The following is a 22,777-nucleotide window of genomic DNA, read 5'->3' as shown; positions in this document are numbered from 1 at the left end:
CACCTAAATAATCTCTACATGATCCATAGGAAATGATTCATTACAGCATGCTACCCACATTCACAACATCGTTATACAGGAGTTGTCCAACACTGTTGTGTACTCCCAAATGACTAACACTAAAGCACAGATTTTAGGGGCATATATTTCTATCTAGTTCTATAACGGCACTATAAAAGAGCTTCTTCTCTGGAAGAAGGCAGATCAAAATCTCCTAAAAGCAAAACATATTGGACAATCTTTTAATAAACCCTATAAACATTCAACCCCCTGGAACCTGTCAAAGACTGATGTTGGCCCCTGAACATCACCGTGCTCCATTTTAATAGGGAACTCCCCATTTGGCCTATAACACAATAAAAAGCTCCAACTCACCCCTTTTCTTCAGTTCTGCGTGTTTCACATTTGCCTCAGCATTTTCCTTCTTGAGCTTCAGTTTCAGCTCTTTATCCCTGTGCTTCTCCTTGAAATCCCCGGGCTTGGCCTTGACCACTTTGAGAGGCGTGAAAGTGAAGAGCGCAGGTGGCTCCGGAGACGCCGCTCGCTTCTTCTGCAGCTGCTCCGGTATCTTCCGCGGAGGCAGCGTCGGCTCCAGGCTCTTCTTCGTACCGTTAGTGAGGCTGTGAGGGGGGTGGTGGTGGCGTCTGTGGAGCACATGCTTATCGGGGCTGAAACTGAGGGGCTTGGGATTTTGCTGCAGCTGATGCGGTTGGTGGGTCCGTTGCTCAGCGTGTTGGTGGTTGTGGTTGTGATGGTGATGATGGAGCTTCACTTTCTTCGCTTCTTTCTCGGATATGTCCCGTTTGTCCTCCGACGGCGACAGGTCCCGTTTCTTCTTTTTCTTCTTCTCTTTAATAAAACGATCAAGAGTGTCCCTCACATTTTCTTCTCCTACTTTCGCACGGTGCAAGTCGACTTGAGCTGCCATCTTTGCACGTACAGTACATTTAAAGGACTCAAGACTTCTACCGCGCATGTCCACGACAAATTGTAGTCCTCTTGGCGTTTAATTTGTAGTTTGTTTTACTATTTTGAACCTATTGCGCATGCGTTAAACGTGGAACTGTGGGTTGTGTAGTCCGCTTTTATTGCAAAGCAACACGGAAGTTGGAGTTTACATTGCACAGAATGCGTGCAGCTCTGCACGCACTCACTTCTGCTCCGCTGACGTAAAAATAAATAATAATAATAATAATAATAATAATACCACAGTCATGTTTATTCAGTAAACCTTTATTTATCAGTGCATGAACAGAATGCCATGACCACATTATTTTTCACCACTTTTATACAATTTCCTCTCAGTTCCCTTAAAAAAATAATGAAACGATTTACAGAGGATTTTTTTCTGCATGAAGGCAAATATTTATACAGGAGCTGTACATTTTATAAACCTTTACAACTACCAGGATGACAAAAGTGAAAGATTACTTTATCATATGCTGGATCAATACAAGGCCACAGTATCAAACATGGTAACAGCATGAACAGTAAATAATACCGTAGCCTGTCATTCAACATTAAAGTGGACAATAAATTAGTAAGTGGTCTCACAGACCAAGAGATGCATGTGTTGCACAGGCGGGCTGATGAGGGTACTTCTCAAGGGAGGACTAGTTGGTGAGTGGTCGTGTAAGAACCACTAGATGTCTCTGTACTCCACAGCAGCAACATTGAAACAATACATTTTGTCTTCAGAGCAGGGAGAGCCCAATAAGTTTATATTAGAAATATATATATTTGGGGCTTAATTAAATTTGATAACCTTTATAGTATAATTTCAAACAGGCCTCCCAAAGAAAGAGTCATGTCATTTCCGCACTATGCACCATATGAAAAATGACAGCATTCTTTGGGAGTCTGGTTTTACTTTTAACACAGACATGACAGCCATGATGTTGTTAACGATAAAGTTAAGCAAATAATGCACATACTATTTGTTTTCTCACATTAAAGGAGCATGTACTAAAGTAAGAAATCTGACCAAAAATAGAATGAGGAAAAAATGTTTTGTGCGTACAATTTTGATGATAAAAATACAAGTATCTCTTAAATTTTTAAGCAAGTTCTTACAATCAAACTCTGTTAATTCGTCTCATCTAAATTATGTGTCAATATGTATAATCATCTTGTTAAATAACATGTGTCAGATTAAGTACAGTTGATGCTACAGCAATATCTAAAATACACAGGCCTACCAGTCAGCTTGTATACACACCGACGCGCATAGACAGAGGACCTAAAATACAGATCTTAGATGTTATGAACCAGGCTCATGTGACTCTTTACAGATCATGAAATGTTAAAGACAGAATGTATAGAGTGCAGTTTATATACTGTTATTATTTTAGACTGTAATGCCTATCTACACATTCTATCTTTAAGTCAGCATCAAAAGTGAAATGACTCAGCATGGATATGTGCACTAATGGTTTTGTTCACACATGAGTTCAATAAATTACATTATGCTTTATTCTTAACACACGTTACAAACATAACTATAACCACAAGTATCTGGTCTGCTGATTGATGCATATATAAAGCTCAGTGGTAGTCAGTCCACCTGATAAGCTAATGGGATCAGAGTGTTTCACAGTCTTCACACGTGTATGAATGCCTTCATACACAGGCGGTTCACAACTCTAGTCAGACGCTCAAAAACACTAAACACTCTGTCACCCTTTGCAGTTGATTATAAGAGAAACTCACCAGCCTCCCTCTTCAGTGCATCCACGAGTGACGGCAACAGTGACTCAATCTGGCCGGGAAGAGAAGCCGAGTGATTGCATGAATATGCCTTAAACCTTTAAAGTGACAAAAACAAAAATAAAATAAAATAGGATCCTTCACTGAAGCGGGTAAATGGAGAAATTACCCACAAACAGTCTCACAGTGAGTGCAATATGAAGCAGCTTCTTTATCACCGGAGTCTGATTGGCACAAAATAGACTTCAGTGTCACGTCCAAACACATCCACACTTCATCCACCGGTATAAATACTCATGTAGGTACAAGCTTGCATGTCAGATGAGATGCAAACTGACCGAGGCAAACTGAGTAGAATAAACCCTTCATAAGTAATGAGAAGCTATGCTGATGGTTACACAGTGGTCTGCTTTGTCTGAGATTGTTAAAATTATCCTTCCATTCTGAATGTCCACCTTCCAGAGGCTCAGTTTTCTCTTCATATACTGTACACAGACAGTCCCAGAAAGTTATCAGACATCTGCGTACGCTATGTCCAGTTGGGACTGGATCTTGGTGGTGCTGGGAACTTTCCATGGGCCGGGGGTGATGGGAGCTTTCTTGCTGGCAGTGATCCCATTGGAGCTGGGGTCCTGCATGCTGCTGCTCGAGCCTCTGGGGTCCTTTCTATTCACTTCGTCAGCTGGCCCGTGGTACTTATTCTCCGTATAGTCTTTAGGCCCCTTATCTCTTCCACTCCTCTGGCTCAGGGTGCCACTGTCAGCATCAGACCCCACCCCCTCCCCATGGGAAGAGGATTTTTGTGCCACTGCCTCTTGCTCAGCTCTTTTGCCCTTCTTGTGGCGTTCATTGTTGCCCCAACCTTTATCTTCACTCTCTGTAGCCCCCCTGTCCTGCCAGTAAGCCGCGTCCTCCTCCTTGTACCTCCAGTTTTTCCCTTCTCCAGAGATAATGCTGGGCTGCTGGCCAGCTGGACGCCTGGGGCTTTGGGGCTCCTCCAGGTTCTTCAAAGGCACTGCAGGATCATGTTCCCTCTTGGGGTCCTTCCTGGGGCTGGAGGAGCGATGGTGGCCTCTCTGCCCTTGAGCTTTTCTCTCCTTACTCATATCTTCCAAAGATCCGCTGTGGCCTTGCTCTGTTTTTCTAGGGCTCTGGGAGTGCTCTTCAGTGGCTCTTCTGGAACTAGCAGATTTGGAGTCATTACTGCTCGTCTTTCTGAACTGGTTGCTGGGGCTGGCGGTGCGCTTATGGCTGTGCTGAGAGAGCTGCTGTCCTCTTGATTGGTTAGCTTGCCTACTGTGCTCCCACCCAGCGCCAGGGGACCCAGATGCCCTAGAGTCCACCCCAGAGAAGTCATCAGGCGCAGATATTTTGGGTGAAGATGGGGATATTTCTGAGGTAGACAGGGAGACAGAGGATGGAGAGACTGAAGATGACTGCCCATCAGATCCAGAGAGTCTGGGAAAGCTTGAGGTCGGAATGGTTACTTTGTCCTTTGAACCTGGGGAGCAAGCAGTGGAGAGTAAGAAAAACATTCTAGCTGAGGAAAATGTACTGTATGTACTCAAAAAGACAGCAAAAGGTGGAATACTTCTTAAATGGGATATTTTGCACATTCATCAAATATGAAACATGCAGCAAAAGCACAATATGCTCCCCAATATCCCTGATGTGAAAAAAAGATATTTTCCATCTAGATCCCTTTCTGTAATAACCCTCCGTTATATTCCTGTAAATATTTGTCTTGTTTGAGATATAGATCAATCGTCAACATAGACATCAATGAAGAAAAGGTGCTGGGGTTCACCCAGCACTGACATTTCAATTTTCCCTCGAACTGATAAGAATTGCACAGCTGTGACTGAGAGCAGATATATGCAGCAGAAAACCAGAGAAAGAAAGAGTAGAGTGATGGAGTCAGTGGTGCTGAAATGAGATTCTGGATTTCTAGGAGCAACAACTCCTAGAAATTCATTCTTAATTTGGTCATTCACTGATCAATATTTCTTCTCCGGGTTTCCATTTTCATTCAACTCAGGATCAGGTGTGTGTTCAGTGGCATTCCAGGTTTTCTAATACCCTTAAAAAATAACTTGTGGGGCTCTGAAGTCTTCCAGTGCACCTGCAGGTCTATTTGTTCTTCTAGGACTCACTGCTTTAGTTCAGCCCTCCAGAGAAGAGTCACAAATAACTGACCTATTTCAGATTGATCAGGGGGAAGAAGTAAGGGACAGAGAACTAAGGCTGGGTGATATGGATCAAAACTCTTATCCTGGTATTTTGAGGCTGAATGGCAATACACGCTCAGTATATCAGTGTTTTGGACAAAGCGGGCTACGGGTTGCAAGTCAAAATGTGAGACATCAAAAGTATTTTTTATTAAAAATGACTGTGATCAAAATTATATGCAACAACAGTTTCCTTCCCTGTTTGAACATGTGCAGCTTCAAAACGTGCAAATAAAAAATTATATAGTCAAATTTAACAAGATGTAGCTGCACATAAGAAAGTGAGAGCATCTCTGTCTGTAATACATAATTGAAAAATATGTTTAAAATCTACGTTACGCACACAAGGAGTCTGTCTCCAGTACAGAACCGAGGCGGCCGTCTGCGGCGCCAACTCACACACAACGATGGTGGCGCTGTCCCTGCAGGGTGCTGCTCTGACCATCAGGGGTGACTTGGGCTTCAGTGTCTTTCCCAAGGACAGTTTGACATGTGGACTGGGGAGAACGGGAACCGAGCCGCTGCCCTTCCAGTTGGGGGACAGCCGCTCTACCTCCTGAGCCGCAGCCTGTCCCTTTAAATGCTGGTTCTGTCAAACTCGTATGTCTTACATGTCCTCCTTGACCACCTATCGTTTGTCAGTGTCTGCCGGTGCTTCTTTTAAAAAGTAGTTGTGACTGGGCAAATGGTATCTCGGGTCAATGGTTATTAGAAGCTTTTTAAAGCCACCTTGCACAGTGCTTAGCACTTATATCGTGCCAATTTGACCTTTTATTTTCTTTTCATAAGGCACCCCACGGGTAAATGAAGCTTGCAACACATTTCCTCCAGGGCAGAAGAGTTTTCAGGCAGCGAAGGCCTCACAGCTGAGGATGCATCAGCTGCACAAAGTTTAACACACTCAATACTGCAGTTAAAGGTGCTGTTGTAGGCCTAAATGGTGGAAGGGATTTTTTAGAAATCAGGTCTTCTTCAATAGCACAGATATCAATATCGGTACGACCAGCATTGTCTCATCCTGTACCTCTGGAAATTATATTGATGTACCGTACAAAGTTGATATACCGCCCAGTCCTACAGATAACGACTCTTTGCACTAATATTTAGCACAAATTAGGATAAATCAAGTAAAAAACTGTCAAGCAGCGTTGTTTCCCTGCTGTACTACCCCCCAACCCACTCTGTCATCTTCAGGTCTTCTATTTCTTGCCCTCTGTGGCCACTGTTGTTAAAATCTGCACCGCACTTCTTTCATGCCCCCGCTGATCCGAGGTTGTAAGATGCATTTTTTTTAAACCAGTACGACTTATTTCAAAGCCAGACCATGGAGACTGCCTGTGCAGGTACAGGATGCCAATGGACCTGTTAGAACCAAAAGGCTGCGTTCTGTAGCACAGAAAGAATGTGACAAAGAACGAGGAAAACCAGGGTAAGCATCAGTTTGGCATGTCGGAGATGGAGAGAGTGTTCGAAGCATCCAAAGGACTAAAATTTGAAGCAGGTGCGGCTTTCTTCCTGCTAGATGCGATAGTGGCCGGAACATTAGTACTGTATCAATATTACTGGGAAAAAAACATCCCTCTGTGTAATTTGCTTGTGTTACTGCAGATACAAACATCAGACATACATATGCATATTGCTAAAATGTAAACCTCCTTATCTGACACTGTGCATTTGATAATGTGCTGCTGCAATGCCACTGAAAACCACAGGCTCTATATTCCCTATACATTAGTTCTGGAGCCGGTTATTACTGCTGCACTACCTGACTGCCACAACTGTCTCCGGCTGTTGTCATCAGTTTCACAGACAGGGCAGGAGGGGCAAAGAGAAGCAGAGGGAGAAGAGGAGGGGATACTGCTTGGGTTTGTTTTGATTCTCACTTTGCCCTTAACGGTCAAAAATTAGAGGGAGAAGTTAGTTAATGCAGCTTTAAATCTAGGAGATGAATTACTTTGAAAGAAGTCAAAGGTAAAATTAGGAGGAGTGCGAGGTTTACCAAGGTTATTAGGAACAGACCAAGAAAAGCAGTGAGACCTTTAGTGATGCTCTGGTTTCATGTAGAAGCACAGGGTGGAAGAAGAGTTCAGACCTATAGGAGGAAGAGATAAACAGGTAGAAACAGACCGCCGTGCTAGTGCAGGAAACGGAAAGCAAGGCAGAAAAAGAGCACAAAAGGTAGATCGAGACAGAAGTAGCAAGATCGCATGAGAGGACAGAAAGGTCAAGAGAGAAGCTTGCAACACATGCATGAGAATAAAGAAACTCAGCACCCTGCTATCAAGCAAATCCATACAAAAGCCTTTATATATGTATAGTTAATATGCTATTTTGTAAATCTGTAGACAGTGCATGTACATGCGGTTCTCAGCAGTCACTCACTATGATCCGGGACCAAGCCCTGGCCAGGTCGGAGCAGCAGATGAACTTTGTTGCCTCCTGCTTGGATCAGCTCAATTGCCCGAGTGTGTGTGATGCCCTGTGTGGCCTCGCCATTGATCTCCACTATCTGATCTCCAACCTGTGATGAAGATACAGTCCATTCTTACATTTCACAAGCAGGGGACTTTTCAGAAGATACCAAACAGGAGTTCAGAGTGAGATCAGAAGTTTTCAAACTATGAGGCACAGGAATGTGAAGTAAAGATAATAAGTGAAGTGAAAGGGACATGCTGCCATTTTGAAAAAAACAAGTTGTTAGTCATTAAAAGACATGACCTACGCATTTTTCAGTTCAGTGTGAATTACGCTTCCCAAAGATATAACTATGTCCCAGTGTCTGTCATTAATAAATCCATTTAGAAATCACAGAAAAAAAGATTCTCCTTTGAACAACTTGCTTGAACATCATCATGTTTTGAAGTGTTCTTCAGTACCAAAGTAATCCAGTGTTAGTTGTCTGTACATCCACAGGTAGGATTGCAAACAGGAACTTATAATGGTGGCTCATTACAAAAATATAAACAAACATAGGCTAAGAAAATGGGGTTCAAATTGTAGCCCAAGGTCCTGAAACTTAGAGCATTACAATCCTCCAACAGAAACAAAGTAAATCCTTTATTATTAAGTTCTTGGAAAATGAGCTGGGTTGGTGTAGTTGTCTTGATTTTGTCTGACAGGGAACCCACCGTGTCAGACTCTGAAAACTCCAAAGTAAAACCTGTCAATTTCATTTCAAGTGCAACGGTGCAAATGAGTGTTTCCTAGTTCATTCTGAGGAGAGTGACAGACAACTCACATGTATCCTGCCGTCTTTAAGAGCAGGTCCGTCCTCAGCCACTCGCAGACTGAAGCCAAAGCCCCGCTGGCTGCGCTCTAGCTCCACCACAAAACAGCCCTGTTGTTCACAGACAAGAATGTGACCTTTGAGACTGGAGGCCTTCTTAACAGGTTGATAATGAACATCACTGTTGCATGTTTGATATGTATTGCAGCTCAGCGGCCTCAAGGTGTTCAGATGAACTATTTATTGAGATCAGGAGAGTAAATTACAAACATTTCACCGTAAGTTGAGACTAATTTTGGCTTTAGTCTTACCTGCTTAGGGCCTGATGTGATGAGGGTACCCATTTCTGTCTGTGGGATGTGGTTCTTCACTTCACTGTCACCATTCCTACTGCCAAAAAACACCAAAAACACATGATAACATGAACCACATATTGCAGATAACAAGTATACTGCATTTAGTCTAGTTTTAATACAATATGGCACAAAACCTCAGCACACAAGCAGCATATGAAGAAAATATGGAAATGAATATAAACATTTTTATTGGAAACTATATATGATATATACATATATGATCAACACAACGGAAAATAATTATAAGGCTCATTCACATGCTGATAAGTTCAGCATGCTATGTGTAATATAAATTTGAGCCAATGCAGGAACAAATATAATGATGCTGTGTAAATATGTTGTCCATTATAAACAATATTCAGAAATATATTTACAAGCACAAACTACTGATTTGGGGTCTGTATGCAGACTAAAGGCGAGGCTACAGCAATATGAACTGCTCTGTATTGGTTTCATTATACACACAGAGCCCAGTGTGAATCCTTTAAAGAGCTGCTCGATGTTCAATAGCAGATAAAGGGGCAGGCTGTAATGCTTCACAGAGCTCATTACAATGCTAAGGCACTATCACAAGGGTCTAAACCTTCTCGGTGGCTCTGGCATGGAAGAGTCAGCCTCAGCTTATATCTAGCCTGGGCTAACCCGAGGCTTGTGTTAGAGATTAGATGGCGAGGAGGGAGGGGCCTGCTGAGGAATGAACACAGGGCTAAATGAGGAGCTCATGCTCAGAGACGGTGAAACAGAGCAAGTGAGGGTGAGAAATGACGGAGGAGAATTACTGCAGCAACAGCAATGGATTAGGAAGCCTGACACAGGTAATCGTATTTCAAAAGATCAAAGAAGAGGAAGTGAGACACCCTGCGAATCGGTATCTTTTTCTTTTGCTTTGCCATCCAAACAGTGACCATGGAGGGATTTCCCCTCTTTTTGGATAACAAGGAAAATCTGGGCCACAAGAGACTATAACGGGTCATGTTAAAGCACAGAGCAGATCCTACTTTGAGAGGACTTGGGTTAATTTAAGGGGCAAAACCTGTATTAAACTCTCTCCATTGGACTCAGTGTTTAGGAGAGATGCAGGCAAGCCTGTGTGAATGCTTCTGCCTGCATGTGAGCACTTGAGTACCTGTCTGCATAGCTGGGGGTCTGCTGGCCCACAGCTCTGTGCTGTGCTGAAGGGCTCTGCTTGGTTGAATTTGTTCCAGATGGAGGAGTGCTGTCTGTAAAAACACAGTTCATATAACATGCTCATTTACTATAGCTAATATACAGGAAGGCAACTGTCTTACAATCCATTAAAGGACTGAATATTATCTTATTCACAAAAAATACTCATGACATTTTCTCTATAAATCAACCTCACAGAACTGAGACTTCCCCTGTGTCAACCTACCATCTTCAGGCACAACAGTGAGGGTGACAGAATTGCCGGCATCCTTGATGAGCTGTACTATATCGTTGTGTGACAGCTCCATGATAGACTGGCCGTTGACAGCAGAGATACGGTCTCCCACCTTCATGTGTCCTATACGGTCTGTAGGGCTGCCCTCAATAATACGGCCAATCTTGTGAGGTATCACTGAAACGGAAACACAAAGAAAGTGTAAGCTGTTGATTTTTATGTCCTGATGGCAGTGGTCTCTTCCAGGATGACAGTGTCCCCATTCATAGAACACTAGGGGTCACTGAATGGCTCACTGAGACTCTTTATGCTTGCCTTTAGTTTTATTTATATGTCCTTATGATCAGGTTTCTGGACTATTTTGCAGATCACTGCTAAATCATTATATTACCTCATGCTTTTTATTTATTTGATTTTATTTTATGTGAATTTGGTTTTTGTTTATTTCTGACCTCCAGGTGGGGGCTTATTCTTGGACGTGAGAATGACAAAGCCAAAGCCTTCATTGTCTTTGCGCTGCAGAGTAACATCGAAACACTCTGGCCGAGTGGTCTGGGAGGGCTGGACGGCGTTTGGCCCCTCGACACGAGGCATCTTGGGAGAGTTGTTGATCAGAGCAGATGCTACGTACTCGGGCAGCTGACTGCCCTCCTCCACTGCACCACCATCTGGCAAATGACAATGCACAGAAACATGAAGGACTTCTTATAGTCATGCATCCGAGTCAGATCTTCTCACTTCGTTACAACATGATGTGAAACTGCAAAGGACACCTTACGTCCAAAACGTGTCACTTTCCCTAGTAGGGAAACACAAAACTATGCTTGGAGCAGGGGTCATTTTAATTCATGTACATGTTTGTAAAAGGTTCCCAATCTGTACCTGAGAACCTTCCATAAATAATCCCAAGCACAGCAGCTTCATTAAAGCTAGCCTTTTTGCTGCTTTTATGGTACACATGAAATACAAGAGTGTCAACTCTACACTGGAGCTGAAAGCCCTTCACAATTTGTTACTCCTAAGACAAGCTAATCTACCTCAATCTCTCTTCATTGCATGTTTGTTTAGCTGAGCCCCTGTGTTGTCAGCTGGCATCAGGGAGCCTCTTTCTAAACCCCGGCTCTGAAAACATAAATCCTCACATGATTGATGCTTAATTTCTGCAATGTGATCAAAGCTGTTGTTGCAATACATCAAATCCAAAGTAATTTCAAAAAGTGCTTGTAATATTTATGGAATAGTTATTTGTGGGAGTAAACAAACATGAATGCATCAGGGGTTTGTATTGTCAGGAAAGAAAACTTGGCATATTCCTTTTTTCATCTTTTGAGATGTAAATTGACTCTACCATCTGATGTAATCTTCACTGCCCTTCACGCAACTCCAGTCAGCCTTGATACATAAACACAGAGCGAACAATGTCAAACTGTTTCTTGTGAGCCACTTTTGTTTTCCTGTGTTGGTGGATGAAATTCTTACATTTACTTCCCTGTGATTAAAGTAAATTCAGTCCTTTTTTGAAACTTTTTTTTTCTTTTCAGAAAAATATCAGCTAAAATAACATCCTAAAAAGTCAGTTCTGGTTGGACCTCATTTATTGAGATTTATCCTCAAGGAAGTCATCCAGAACAAATTTGAAGGATTAGTGAAAAAATCCCAGATCAAAGCTTTTGCTCAGAGGTTCTTCTCTCGCACACTGATCTACATAAGAAATCCTGCTTTGAAGCTCCAAGTGCTCTCACAGAAACGTAGAGTTGATTATTCAAAAGCAGACCCACCTAAGTGTGGCAGCTTCCTGCGGACTGTGAGCATGACTTGGCCATTACGGGCAGCATTGGTCATCAGCTCCAGCACTTGTTTGTGGGATTTGCCCTTGACTGGCACGCCATCTATACAAAGCAGCTCATCCCCTGCCCGCAGGCGCCCATCCTTCTCAGCTGCACCAAGCGGCACAATGGCACCAATGTATACCTGTGGAAGCAAGAGGATAGAAGAGAATGAACTTGCCATGCTGACCTATGCCACTGTGAGCATGAGGAGTGATGGGCATTATGGTAAATAATCTGTTTAAATCCTCTCAGCTGTTTTGGAGCATCTGATGCTGTGTTTCTTATGTTCAAAGTATTAACCATTATTTCCCCATTGTCCGAAGACACTAGCAGAAATTCAGGCTATTTAAGTAACTGAGCACAGCTCAAACATTGAGCTGCTTGGTGTCTGGCTGATGTTCTCTGGTATCTGAGGGTTCAGGATTCCAGTAACATGCCCAGCCTGGTTGTTAATGACTGGGCTGCTACCTACCGGCTGATCTGGCCCCTCGCCTCCGAGGACTCTGAAGCCAAAGCCTGACTCCTGGTTCCTTTTGATGAACACATCCAGGTCCTTGGTATTAGCAGCTGCAGAGAGAAGGAAATGGGAAGCCATGAAAGACAAAGCACATTAAATATGCTGTTTGTGTTTTGCAAGCTGTGTGGCCAATGTGCATATTGATTTAAACAGATGATTCAAATAGTGTGAAGATTATATTACAACATGCTTAGGTGCCATAGATCTTTAGCCTTCCTTCTTTAGATAAAATGCCCCAAAATATGGGAAAAGTACTTGATTTGATTTGACAAATTTTAATGGTTGAAACTGACACTGTATGTCAATCAGCAGAAAATATTCAGCGAGTGTTTAGGCTCTGGTTAAACTGAGGGGAAAATAATTTTGCATTTAGGGATAAAGACAATATTAGCAGAAAATCATTAATTGCAAGTCTGTTATCCATGATTTTGTTTTTTTTAGCAGAGTCCGGAGCCATGTCCACTTACGCTTACTATCCAAAATGGCCTTGGACTTGAGGTAAAGGTCCGACGCGTCCGGTTTGGGCGAAGAAGAGCGCAGAGTGTTCGCTGAGATGGGGGGTGGATTGGAGGGTATCTCGGGCTGACCGAGGTTCTCTGCGCTGCTGATGGCCTCCTGTCGATGCGCCGCTGGCTGGGAGTACGGATGGGGCAGCTGCTGGGGTATGGGATGAGGGGCCTGTTGAGGAGCAGGCTGTGATATGGTTTGGGGCATGGGAGCTGTGCCCTGCAACACAGAAACAAGAGGTGTATCAATAAACAGAAAGCGTAATTATGGCTTCAGGTGGATGATCACTGTGATCACAAAACAAACCAATCATTTTTCTAGAACGCTACAAATTTATTTATTTATTAATATATTTATTTATTGAAGAAAGATATGTCCAGAATGACATGTTCAAACTGATGCACTGGTCTCCTTTTTAAATATAAATAGTTCATCCATGCACAATATTTCTGTGTTGAGCCAATAAAATGGTATGAGTAAGCCTGTTGTTGCTTCAGCTCCTCTCTATTTTAAGAGTGCAGCATGGATGAGCAGCACAGGAACAAGCTGTTGAACATGGCATATCATCTTAAACACCCATATACAGAGGGATGTTAAGTTGCTGTTTGCCAGGAGCCAGCATATTTACCCACATACAGTTCCAGAAATAACAGCCTGGCTAATGTGCCTCCCTGAATAATGTAGCTAACAACAGCTACCGCAGAACACAGAGTGGTGCATGCGGCTAACCAAACCTTTTTGATTTAATAATTCAGCAGCAGTTTTATCATCTGTTACTCTTTGTTTTACTCTACAGGACAGATTAATAAGTTACATGATTTACTTCAACTTACTGGTTTTAGTGATTTCACTGGAGATGTCTGACCTGTAAGCAGAGAAGAGGATATTTTAAATTCAATTCACTGAGAAAACAAACATGTATTATTAAGCTTAAAGGCTTAAAAGATGAGTTACACTTTGTATATTTGTTCACTCTCCCTCTGACCTTTTGTCCTTCAGTGGTAGAGCTTCACAGTTCATCCTCTCGCACTCCTTACACCAGGGGCTTTTAATTAATTGTGAACCAGGGCCCACCATTGTGACTAAGAAGTAACCTAAGGATCAGTGTTGTGGGGTTGCTACACTGAAAGGGCACTATTTTAATCCTGAAAGTCTCATTGGCTTTTCTAAATTGTATATATTTGCCTTACATTACTGAATGCATGATCAGGGACCACCTGCAATGCCTTTGAGGACCACCAGGGGGGCACGGACCACTGGTTGAAAATCCCCTGCCTTACACAGGGGGTTGCTCAGTACTTAGTGAACTTGCCTAGATGCTTTGTAAATATTTTTCCTCTCTCCCTTGGCTTTGCTCTCTGTGAGTCACAGTGTAAGCCAACCAGCAGAGGACAGTACTCTTTAGTAGAAAGCTCCACAGGATGGGAGACACAGAGGTGACCGACCCTAAGCCGTGGGAAAACGTGACGTTTCTCTAGGTTAAACCTGCCAGCTGTTGGTTACACTACTAGACCTCTGCAAATACACTCACTGGCTGTAGCTTTTCAGATTTTAAATGTCATCAACCAAATTAGACAAATGAAATGTTAGTGGGGGTTTAGGGAAGAATCTGTTAGGTTATTTCATTTTCAAATATTTATACAGAAAATGTCATGGTGGTAACTCCCTGTTGACATTCCCTGATAGGCACTGAGTGCAGTAGCTATCGCACAGGGACGGGCACACTGTCTCATTTCCAGATTTAAACCCAGAGCAGGGATCAGAGCCAAATCCGTCCTGTTTCATTTCACTGTGCTGCTGCCATCAGAATGGAGCTCTGGCCCCTGGCTGGGAGAAAAGTCTAACCTAATCCTGGTCTATGGGTGACCTGAGGGAAGCCCTGCAGCACTGCTTCTGCTGTGATCGCCTGCTCTTTTTAAGGACTAACACACATAAACCCGGCATGCGCACATGTGCCATCAAAAAATGCATACATCCCGTTTCCATCACTTCAGAGGACATTTCCCAGAGAACTCTAACCATAATCACTACTTGCCTATCCCCAGCCTTTACCCTAACTTGAACCAAAACCAAGTCTTCACTCTACAATTCACACTTGTAGGACAAGCCCCTGGAGCTCAGGGCACAACCCAGCCGAGTACAACTGCTATGTGGGGAACCACTGATCTCTTGAATCTAAGCTTCTGCACTGCAGTAAAGGCAAAAAGAACAAGTCCTTCAAATCATAAAAACCTGAAGTATGAAGAAGGTCAAAGATTACTGACCATGACTGTCTCTCCTGCCTTCCATATCTCTTTCTCCCTAAGCACCAAGTGAATCACCAAAGCTGCCATCTCACGTGTCTTACCAGCACAGCTCAGTATGTGACTAAGCATGAATTCATCCCTATTTGGGAAGGCGCATGGTGGATGATGCGGAGCTGAGCAGAGTGGACCAGAGCGTGAAATTGCTTTATTTAACATCGGGAGATTCTACGAGTCCAAGCAATGCCTACAGAACACCACCCTCATGTTATTTATGATTGAAAACATCAAACATGTTATATTAAATCTCATTTTAACTTAGCAGACCTTGAACAACACCGGTGTAACAACGCCGCTTTCTCAATGTCTTAAGAAATGTATTTCAAGTCCAAGCAGGTGGGCTTCTCACCGATTGCTTTCTTCTGGGAAGAACCAACAGATTACAAGCCACACAAAGCTGGGTGTGAGTATAACGATTTCAGAAGCGAGAATATAAATCACCAGACTTTATCCAGTCACTAACAGCTGTCTGTTGTCTGCACAGTAAGCCGAGTAGATTAATAGAGACGGCAGTGATTTAACAACAAAAGACAGCATCAGTCGTGTAACCCCGCCAGCTGTGACATACTTCTAAGGTAAGCTGCAGGCTTACCTGTGGCTGCAGCTTACTGTACACCTGCAGCAAAGTGCACTCTCATTTCTGCCAACTCACCTCCTCTAAGCACCAGCACATTGACCTCACTGCCCACAGGCAGGTCTTTGAGAATGTCCACAACCTGAGAGTGGCTCAACGTCTGGACATTCTGTCTGTTGATCTCCTTGATAACATCACCCTTCAACAAGCCGCGGCACCACTGGGCGTCCAGGATCATCTTCACCTTTTGGCCTAAGGGGCAATCAGCGATGGCGAAGCCGAAACCCCCGGGGCCTTTCACCAGCGGCACGCTCACCAGCTCTGGCTGTAACAGAGTGGGGTCAGGGCCCTCTTGGCTGGGCATATGAGGAAGGTGGTGGTGGTGCTGGTGAGGATGAGGATGGTGGTGGTGGCGCCCTCCGTTGGTCATAGGTTGCACTGCAGCGGTCTGTCTGGAGAGGGTTCCTCCATCTTGGACTGTGTAATGAAGGTCCTGGGGCGTGGAGGTAGAGGGGGAAGGGGAAGTGTCCTTAGAGGTGCTGAGGCCTCCTGACACCTCCTCATTGCTGCTGGAGTCCTCAGGCAGCGGGTAGCCCCGGCACAGGACCATCTGCACGTACTGGTTGACCGGGATGGACTGGAACATCTGCACCACATCAGCATGAGTCTTCCCCAGCACACATGTCCCATTGATGTCCACAATCACATCACCTAAAAGAAGAACAAAGAGCACATTTTACACATTTGTGAAGCAGTTGAATGAGTAAAAACAGTGGGAGGAAGGGAACAGAGTCATCACGATGATAAATGATGGTGACGTGATAGTTATCTAGCTGGACTGCGTGAGTAGAATCTGTATCTGTGGTTCTCTGCTCTTCCAACTCCAAACATTCATAGATGTTAATGAGGATGGAGAAAGTATAAAAGATCACTGACGTGCATTTCTGTTCTTCCTCTTTTCATCTCCTTGTGAGGGGGGGAGAATCTCATCACCCCAGGTCTGGCAAGGATAAGCAGTAGGCCTGCATGGCCCCTGAAACGCTGACTGGCGAGCTGGCAAAGCACCCAGAGGAGGATTCAGCCCACCTACACAATCAATAACCTCTCCTAGCAAACACAGCTAAGGATTCACTCTCAAAATGAGCTCCATATCCTAATGCAGTGACTGCTCATGCTCCCTCCATACAGTCTAACTTGTAACCAAGCATCTACAACATAATAGAGGTGGACCCTATATTCTACATTTAGCATAAATAAATGCTCCTGACCTGTAGTAAGACATTATTAAATCCAAAGCAAATTACACAAAGTTGTTATAGCCCACTGCTTGCTATTATAACCAAATGAAATTAATTAAATTCATTTTTTGGTTTAATCAATTAGATTCCTTCTCACGGGGAATGAAACACTGAAAATAATTACTCTCTCTGTTCCACTTTCATGTTGATTCTCAGCAGCAGCACTGGTGTGGCTATAAGCGCCATTCAGTGCAATCAGTATTACTGTAATGCGAATCCTCGTGAGGAACTTCACTAGCAGTAATTCAAATGATTGCAGTAGCTACATACACCATACATATCTGCACTGCAGTCTGCCCTATATGCACTCTCTTTCCACAAGCAGGCTTGTAACCCTCTGGCCATGAAAAGACAAGCAGTTTGCAGACCTCTTAAATCTCTGATATATGGCTACATACAAAATCTGGGTGGTAAACATAAACTGAACCTGTGCTTTATTGACAGAGGTTTCCCATTTGCAGAGCTGCTCCATGAACACTTCCTCTAAGCATTTGTCTTTGCTTGATCAAGCAATTTGACTTCATGGAGCCTGTTTTGTGTTGATTCTCTAAATGTATTTGTGTGTACAAAGTACATAAAACTGGTGTTATTGTGGAAGGCATGAATGCTGATGCCAGGCCTGAGTATTACTATGTGCATAGGCATACGTGCAAAGAGTGTGCATGTGAATGTGACAGTAGATTGCATTTTGTTTAGACAAGTAATAATGTTTGTCTCTTGGTTGCTCTTTCTTCTCTAGCAGTTTCTCCCTGTATGACTTTGCTTTAGGGTCATTTACACCAGGATGGTCTTTAACCGCTAAGCCAGAGTGCAGTGCAATGCGGACCCTCGAGTGCACCTTCCTGAACCTTAGGCCCGTGGGGGAAGACTACCTGAGGCGATCTTGTTGTCATGTGCGGCAGGCCCATCTGGAAGGACGTTTTTGACCTGAAGGAACTCGTCGGGTCGGTCTCCCCCGATGATGGTAAACCCAAAGCCGTGGGGACTTTTTCTAAGTTCTGTCTGCAGGATGGAGCCCTGCAGCTGAGATGGATCCCGTGTGAAGCCCCGAACTCCCTTGCCAGGCTCTTCTGTTGTACAGATGGTGGGGGAGAAAAAGGAGAGAGATTGACAAGAAGAAATGCACACGGACATGAAGAAATATATTTAATTTCTGTAATTACTACATGCTGTATTGCTTCTGTTTGTTTACTCTAACATATTACACAGTTCTAGCCTAGCAATGAGTAGTGAGATATGAAATTGAACTTTTATATTAAAATTAAAATGAAGTCAGTGCCATTAACTCTATAAACGACAGCAGCACATCTTTAAAGTTCCCAGGTTTACGTGCTGCGACTGTCCATGTGGTACAGACACACGTATGTGTGTGTTTAATATTAGGCTTAGTCATAAATTGCCATCCGTTTCCATCATAACAGCATCCACACGCTGACAATGTGTCTGACAGCACACTGCTCACTGCTACTAATTCCATGAACACTCTGCAAACTCGCACTTTAGGTGCAATCTTAAACAAATCACGTACACACATCGACACACTAAAGTTGTGAGTCTACTGCTCTGTTTGCAAAGCCAGTAAACCTCCAGTCGGTGTAAAGCATCTATATTTCGCCCCAGTCTCACAGCATATAACAATTCCTTTCACTGCAGTGATAAATCCGCCCTGAAATACGCCTGACATTTTCCAGGTAAACTTTTCATTGCAGATTTCCTTTGTGGTGCCTGTACGATGTGTAAATGGGGCAACTTTATAGACGACAGGAAAAGAATTGCATTTCACAGTGTGTGCAGATGTATGCGTGTGTGTGTGTGTGTGTGTGTGTGTGTGTGTGCAAGAAAGAGAGCAAGATAAAAGTGATGAGACAGAGAGAGGCAGAGAGAAACAGAAAGCGTGAAAGTAACTAAATCCTAGCTTCCCTGGGGTGTGAGCCTGTGAGTTGTGTGACTTTGTCCCTGCATGCTGGGCCTGTTCTCTGGAGTTCCCACACTGATAGATGGCAGGACATCAATCTCATGAAGGAGGATGCTGATTGAAGTCCCCCCCTCCATTGCCCTGATACTGTGTCATAGTGTTTTGATTTGCATAATTGGATTGCACTTGGCAGTGACCGCACAGTGTGTGTGTGTGTGTGTGTGTGGGTGGAGGGGTTAACATGATATTTTTGGTTCTGGGCTGTGCCGGAAAGATTTTTACATGATTATATATGTAAACAAATGCTCAGTAAGAACTTTATGATAATGTACTGGGCATATGAGTGAGAACAGGTGCAACAGATTCAGTTGTGAGCACGTGTGTCTGCTGGTTAACAAGATGAAGCCCCTTCAGACTGACCACGCATTCCATGTGGGGAGGGGACTACACACCAAACCCATGTTTACATAATCCTGATTAAGCTGTGGGCCACAAAGGGTGAAGTGATTACATGAAATGCCAAGCAGGATTGCCAGCGCTGTAATTATGGCTGAGCATAGTGCTGCGCTGTGCTCCTGTGCTCTGCAGGAAGGTCTGCGAGGTCAGGCTAGCCAGCCTTGTCAAAACAGTGTTTAGAAGCCACCTCACGCACATCCACACACTTTCACAAGACCACTCGCCATTAATTCTCATTAACAAGGGTGGGAAGGTGCAGAACGGGCACGCGGGAGGCAGCTGAAGCTGGAGGTGGTGGCACACAGAGGCAATATCATCCTCAGACTGCAGAGAGGCTCAACTGTGGGAGGTGCATGCAACAGAGTGAGCCAGACAGTTCTGTCCAAGGGATGTCTGAAATACAGAGGCTAGTTTGAATACTAATGAGGCCCTGCTTTGTGTGTACGTGCACAAAAGAGTATAATAATTCTTACTTATGTTACAGCAACACAGGGCTTCCACTTTGGAGACATTTACATGGACTGAGGAGACAGTGATTAGACCAGTCAAGCAGCAGCATTCACCACAGGGGGTAAATGATGAACAGATGACCCAGTAGAAATGCAATTTATGATCATAAGTCACTTTCAACTGCTGTCACCGCTCTCTCCTCCTCTGTCTCTTCTCTCCCTCCCCTCCTCTGTTCTAACGAGAGTTCTTTGGACTGCGATGAATGATGGTGGTAAAAGCATTTTCAAATAGGACTCAGAACCCTCCCTATTTCATATCTACTTGTCAAAATGAATTCTGCCACCCAGTGAAGCGCTGCTCCATTATTCAAATTGAATATCATTGCTTCAGAGGCTACAGGCTGTTTATCAGCAGCCATGTCAACTGTTAGAACATCCTCCACACAGACATCTCTGCATAAAGGAGGTAGTAGAAGTGCTCCAGTATCTGGATAACACATGAATACCTTGTTATATAACCTTGTTACACAGGATTTTTTCTAAAACTACAAAGCCAAAAGTTATTTTAACAACAGTCTCCTGGCTGCACCTCACGGGATGGCGGAAAAAGGAGGAAACACAGAACAATGTAAAAATTACTGATCTAAAACACTATGGATCAAGCTGTTGATGCTCCAGTACTGTGTGTCAACCTCTATAGTTAACTACACAGTGACTGACACCATTTGTGTTATTTGAAAACCTTTGATAACACAGTACGTAGCTATGACTAAAATCTGTTCATGATGCTGTGAGATTTTTAATGAATCCCACAGTCCCACTGTCAGTAGCCATCTTGAGTTACACAACACCAGCAACAAACAGACAGACAGACAGACAGACAGACAGACAGACATGCTAGTGGCTCTGTACTTATGTACAGCTGAGCTTTGAGCTAATTGCTAAATATTAACAAGCTAACATTTGTTAGCATTTGTTGACATTAAACACAAAGTCCAGCTGAGGAATGTGAGAATGTCACTGGTTTTACAGGTTTTTGATGATAAACCAAAGCTATAAGAAAATTTAAATGTTGACCTGATGATGGCGCTGAATGAAAGGTTTTGCCAAAGTTAATATGATTCATACTTAGGAGGACATGAGTGGCTAGACCAGATGTCATGGCAATTCATCCAACAGTGGACACATTTTAATATAAAAGACAAAGGTCAACCTCACTGGAGTTAAAGTAAAACTCTGGGTATCACCACAATAGTTAGTATTCGTCCTCTGGCACCACTGTGCCAAATTTCATGTCAGTTCATCCAGTAGCTGTTGACATATTTCATCCTGGACTAGAGGGATAGACCAGATGTCCAACACTGCAAGCCAGCTAAGTCATAAAATGCATTTCTAAAAATAATATACAACTTTGATTTCTCTTTAAGGGTTATCCAAGGCAAAACTGAAATTCATTATATGTGCCACTTAGTCCTTCCTCACTCTCTCCATTCCACAATTTAGAGCAGATGACATCACTTCCTGTCCATTTCCCTGATGATCTACTAGGGGAAAACTCCCTGGCCTGACTTGAACCTTCCTGAACTGATATTTGCTTCCTACTACCTTTTTGCATAACCATCAGAATAAAACTAAATAATGACTAGAATGATCTCACTCCACTGCAGCTCCTTCCTCACTTGTAAGCTACCGTAAATACCTCTGCAGGGGGCTTGGCTGTGGGTGTAGTCACCTGACGGTGTGGATGTCGGCGGCGGTACCATGGTGTCTGTGTCCACACTCAGCTTTCTCTTAGCTTCCAGTACTGGATTCTCAAACTGGGTCTTCTGGTTGATGTGGCTGCACCAAGGGGAAAATAACATTAGACGAACAAGAACTGGAAACAGTAGGAATTGTTAAATAAATCATGACTGTTCACATCAACTTTAGCGGGCATACTGTTCATCCAACCATTTTCACCCAGTCACTTCACCTATGTTAGTCTTTCTGCTTTTGTATCTGTCTTCTTCTTACATTATCTTTTGGACTTACAGAACACAATCAGTCTAAACTGTTGAGACTGTTCTTTGCCGCCTGTCATGCAAATCTGTGATTTGACTATGAGGGCTGGGTGTGACATCATCTATGCTGGGTAGCCATCATCATATGGTACAAAGGCTGCTCTAAGACAGCATGTGCACTGGCAAGACATGCTAAGTGAGCCAAATGGATTTACCTGCATCCCTGTAGAAATCTGTCTGAAAAGACAAGCAAACAAATACAATCTATTTGAACTACTAACATTCAAATGATTGGATTGTTCTTGTCCATTACCGAATAGATTATTCAAATGTTCACGGGTTAGGTTGGAAAAAATATGTCAAGGCCTCAGCTAATAACATCAACTAAGTGGAGTTAGGTGTCAGCAAACCTGGAGTTCAATCAATGAAACCAGAGTGAAGGTGTGGGGTAGAGCTACTCAGACATCGCTTAAGACAGATCTCAGAAGACCTGTGTTTAAGAATTGCTCATTTGTATAATGCTGGAAAGGGTTACAAAGTGATATCAAATATATCCTGAGACTATATCTGAGCTGAAGCAGCTCTGTGAGAAGAATGATCCAGAATTCCACCTGATCTTTGTGCAGGTCTGAACCACAGATACAGGAAGAGCTTGTTAGAAGTAACTGCTGCCAAAGCAGGGTCAGCCAGTTATTAAATCCAAGGGTTCACCTGCCTTTTCTACCACCACTGTGAAAAATTGTGTTCGACAAACACATGAAAAATCATTTTTTGTGTTATTAGCTTATAGCCACTGTGTTTGTCTATATCAGATCACATTAACACAAATTAATGCAGAAAACCCAGCAATTCCAAAGGGTTAACATATTTTTTCTTGCCACTGTAAACCAAAATCTGTCTGTGCCAAAAGACAAACACACAGAAGGATTGGGAGCATGTCTAAACCTCAGAAATAAAAAACTGAATTGACATGCTCAGTGAATTCAAAAAGAGCTAGCTATAAAGAATATA

The 22,777-nt window shown here is 43.3% G+C and overlaps 2 protein-coding genes across 2 annotated transcripts in view; both read right to left on the bottom strand.

The window, feature by feature from the left end:
- Positions 1–1,059, bottom strand: part of rsbn1 (round spermatid basic protein 1) — a 6,910-nt gene extending 5,851 nt beyond the window's left edge. Inside the window, exon 1 of the mRNA XM_020617824.1 lies at positions 376–1,059. Coding sequence (XP_020473480.1) covers positions 376–976 — 601 coding nt within the window. The 5' untranslated portion in view covers positions 977–1,059. The remainder of the gene's footprint in view (positions 1–375) is intronic.
- A 172-nt stretch (positions 1,060–1,231) lies between these two features.
- The window catches only part of magi3a (membrane associated guanylate kinase, WW and PDZ domain containing 3a), a 107,058-nt gene continuing 85,512 nt past the window's right edge, over positions 1,232–22,777 (bottom strand). Inside the window, exons 8-21 of the mRNA XM_020617775.1 lie at positions 21,499–21,605; positions 17,819–18,016; positions 15,727–16,359; positions 13,605–13,636; positions 12,732–12,990; positions 12,220–12,314; positions 11,697–11,889; positions 10,371–10,586; positions 9,910–10,095; positions 9,643–9,736; positions 8,472–8,550; positions 8,173–8,271; positions 7,317–7,455; positions 1,232–4,207 (exon numbers count right to left, since the gene is read on the bottom strand). Of these exons, the coding sequence (XP_020473431.1) occupies positions 3,219–4,207; positions 7,317–7,455; positions 8,173–8,271; positions 8,472–8,550; positions 9,643–9,736; positions 9,910–10,095; positions 10,371–10,586; positions 11,697–11,889; positions 12,220–12,314; positions 12,732–12,990; positions 13,605–13,636; positions 15,727–16,359; positions 17,819–18,016; positions 21,499–21,605 (3,319 nt within the window). The 3' untranslated portion in view covers positions 1,232–3,218. The remainder of the gene's footprint in view (positions 4,208–7,316; positions 7,456–8,172; positions 8,272–8,471; positions 8,551–9,642; positions 9,737–9,909; positions 10,096–10,370; positions 10,587–11,696; positions 11,890–12,219; positions 12,315–12,731; positions 12,991–13,604; positions 13,637–15,726; positions 16,360–17,818; positions 18,017–21,498; positions 21,606–22,777) is intronic.

This window comes from Monopterus albus, unplaced genomic scaffold, assembly GCF_001952655.1.
Source record: "Monopterus albus unplaced genomic scaffold, M_albus_1.0 scaffold194.1, whole genome shotgun sequence".
In the NCBI taxonomy this organism is placed as follows: Eukaryota; Metazoa; Chordata; class Actinopteri; order Synbranchiformes; family Synbranchidae; genus Monopterus; species Monopterus albus.
This window is presented reverse-complemented; position numbering and strand designations above follow the sequence as displayed.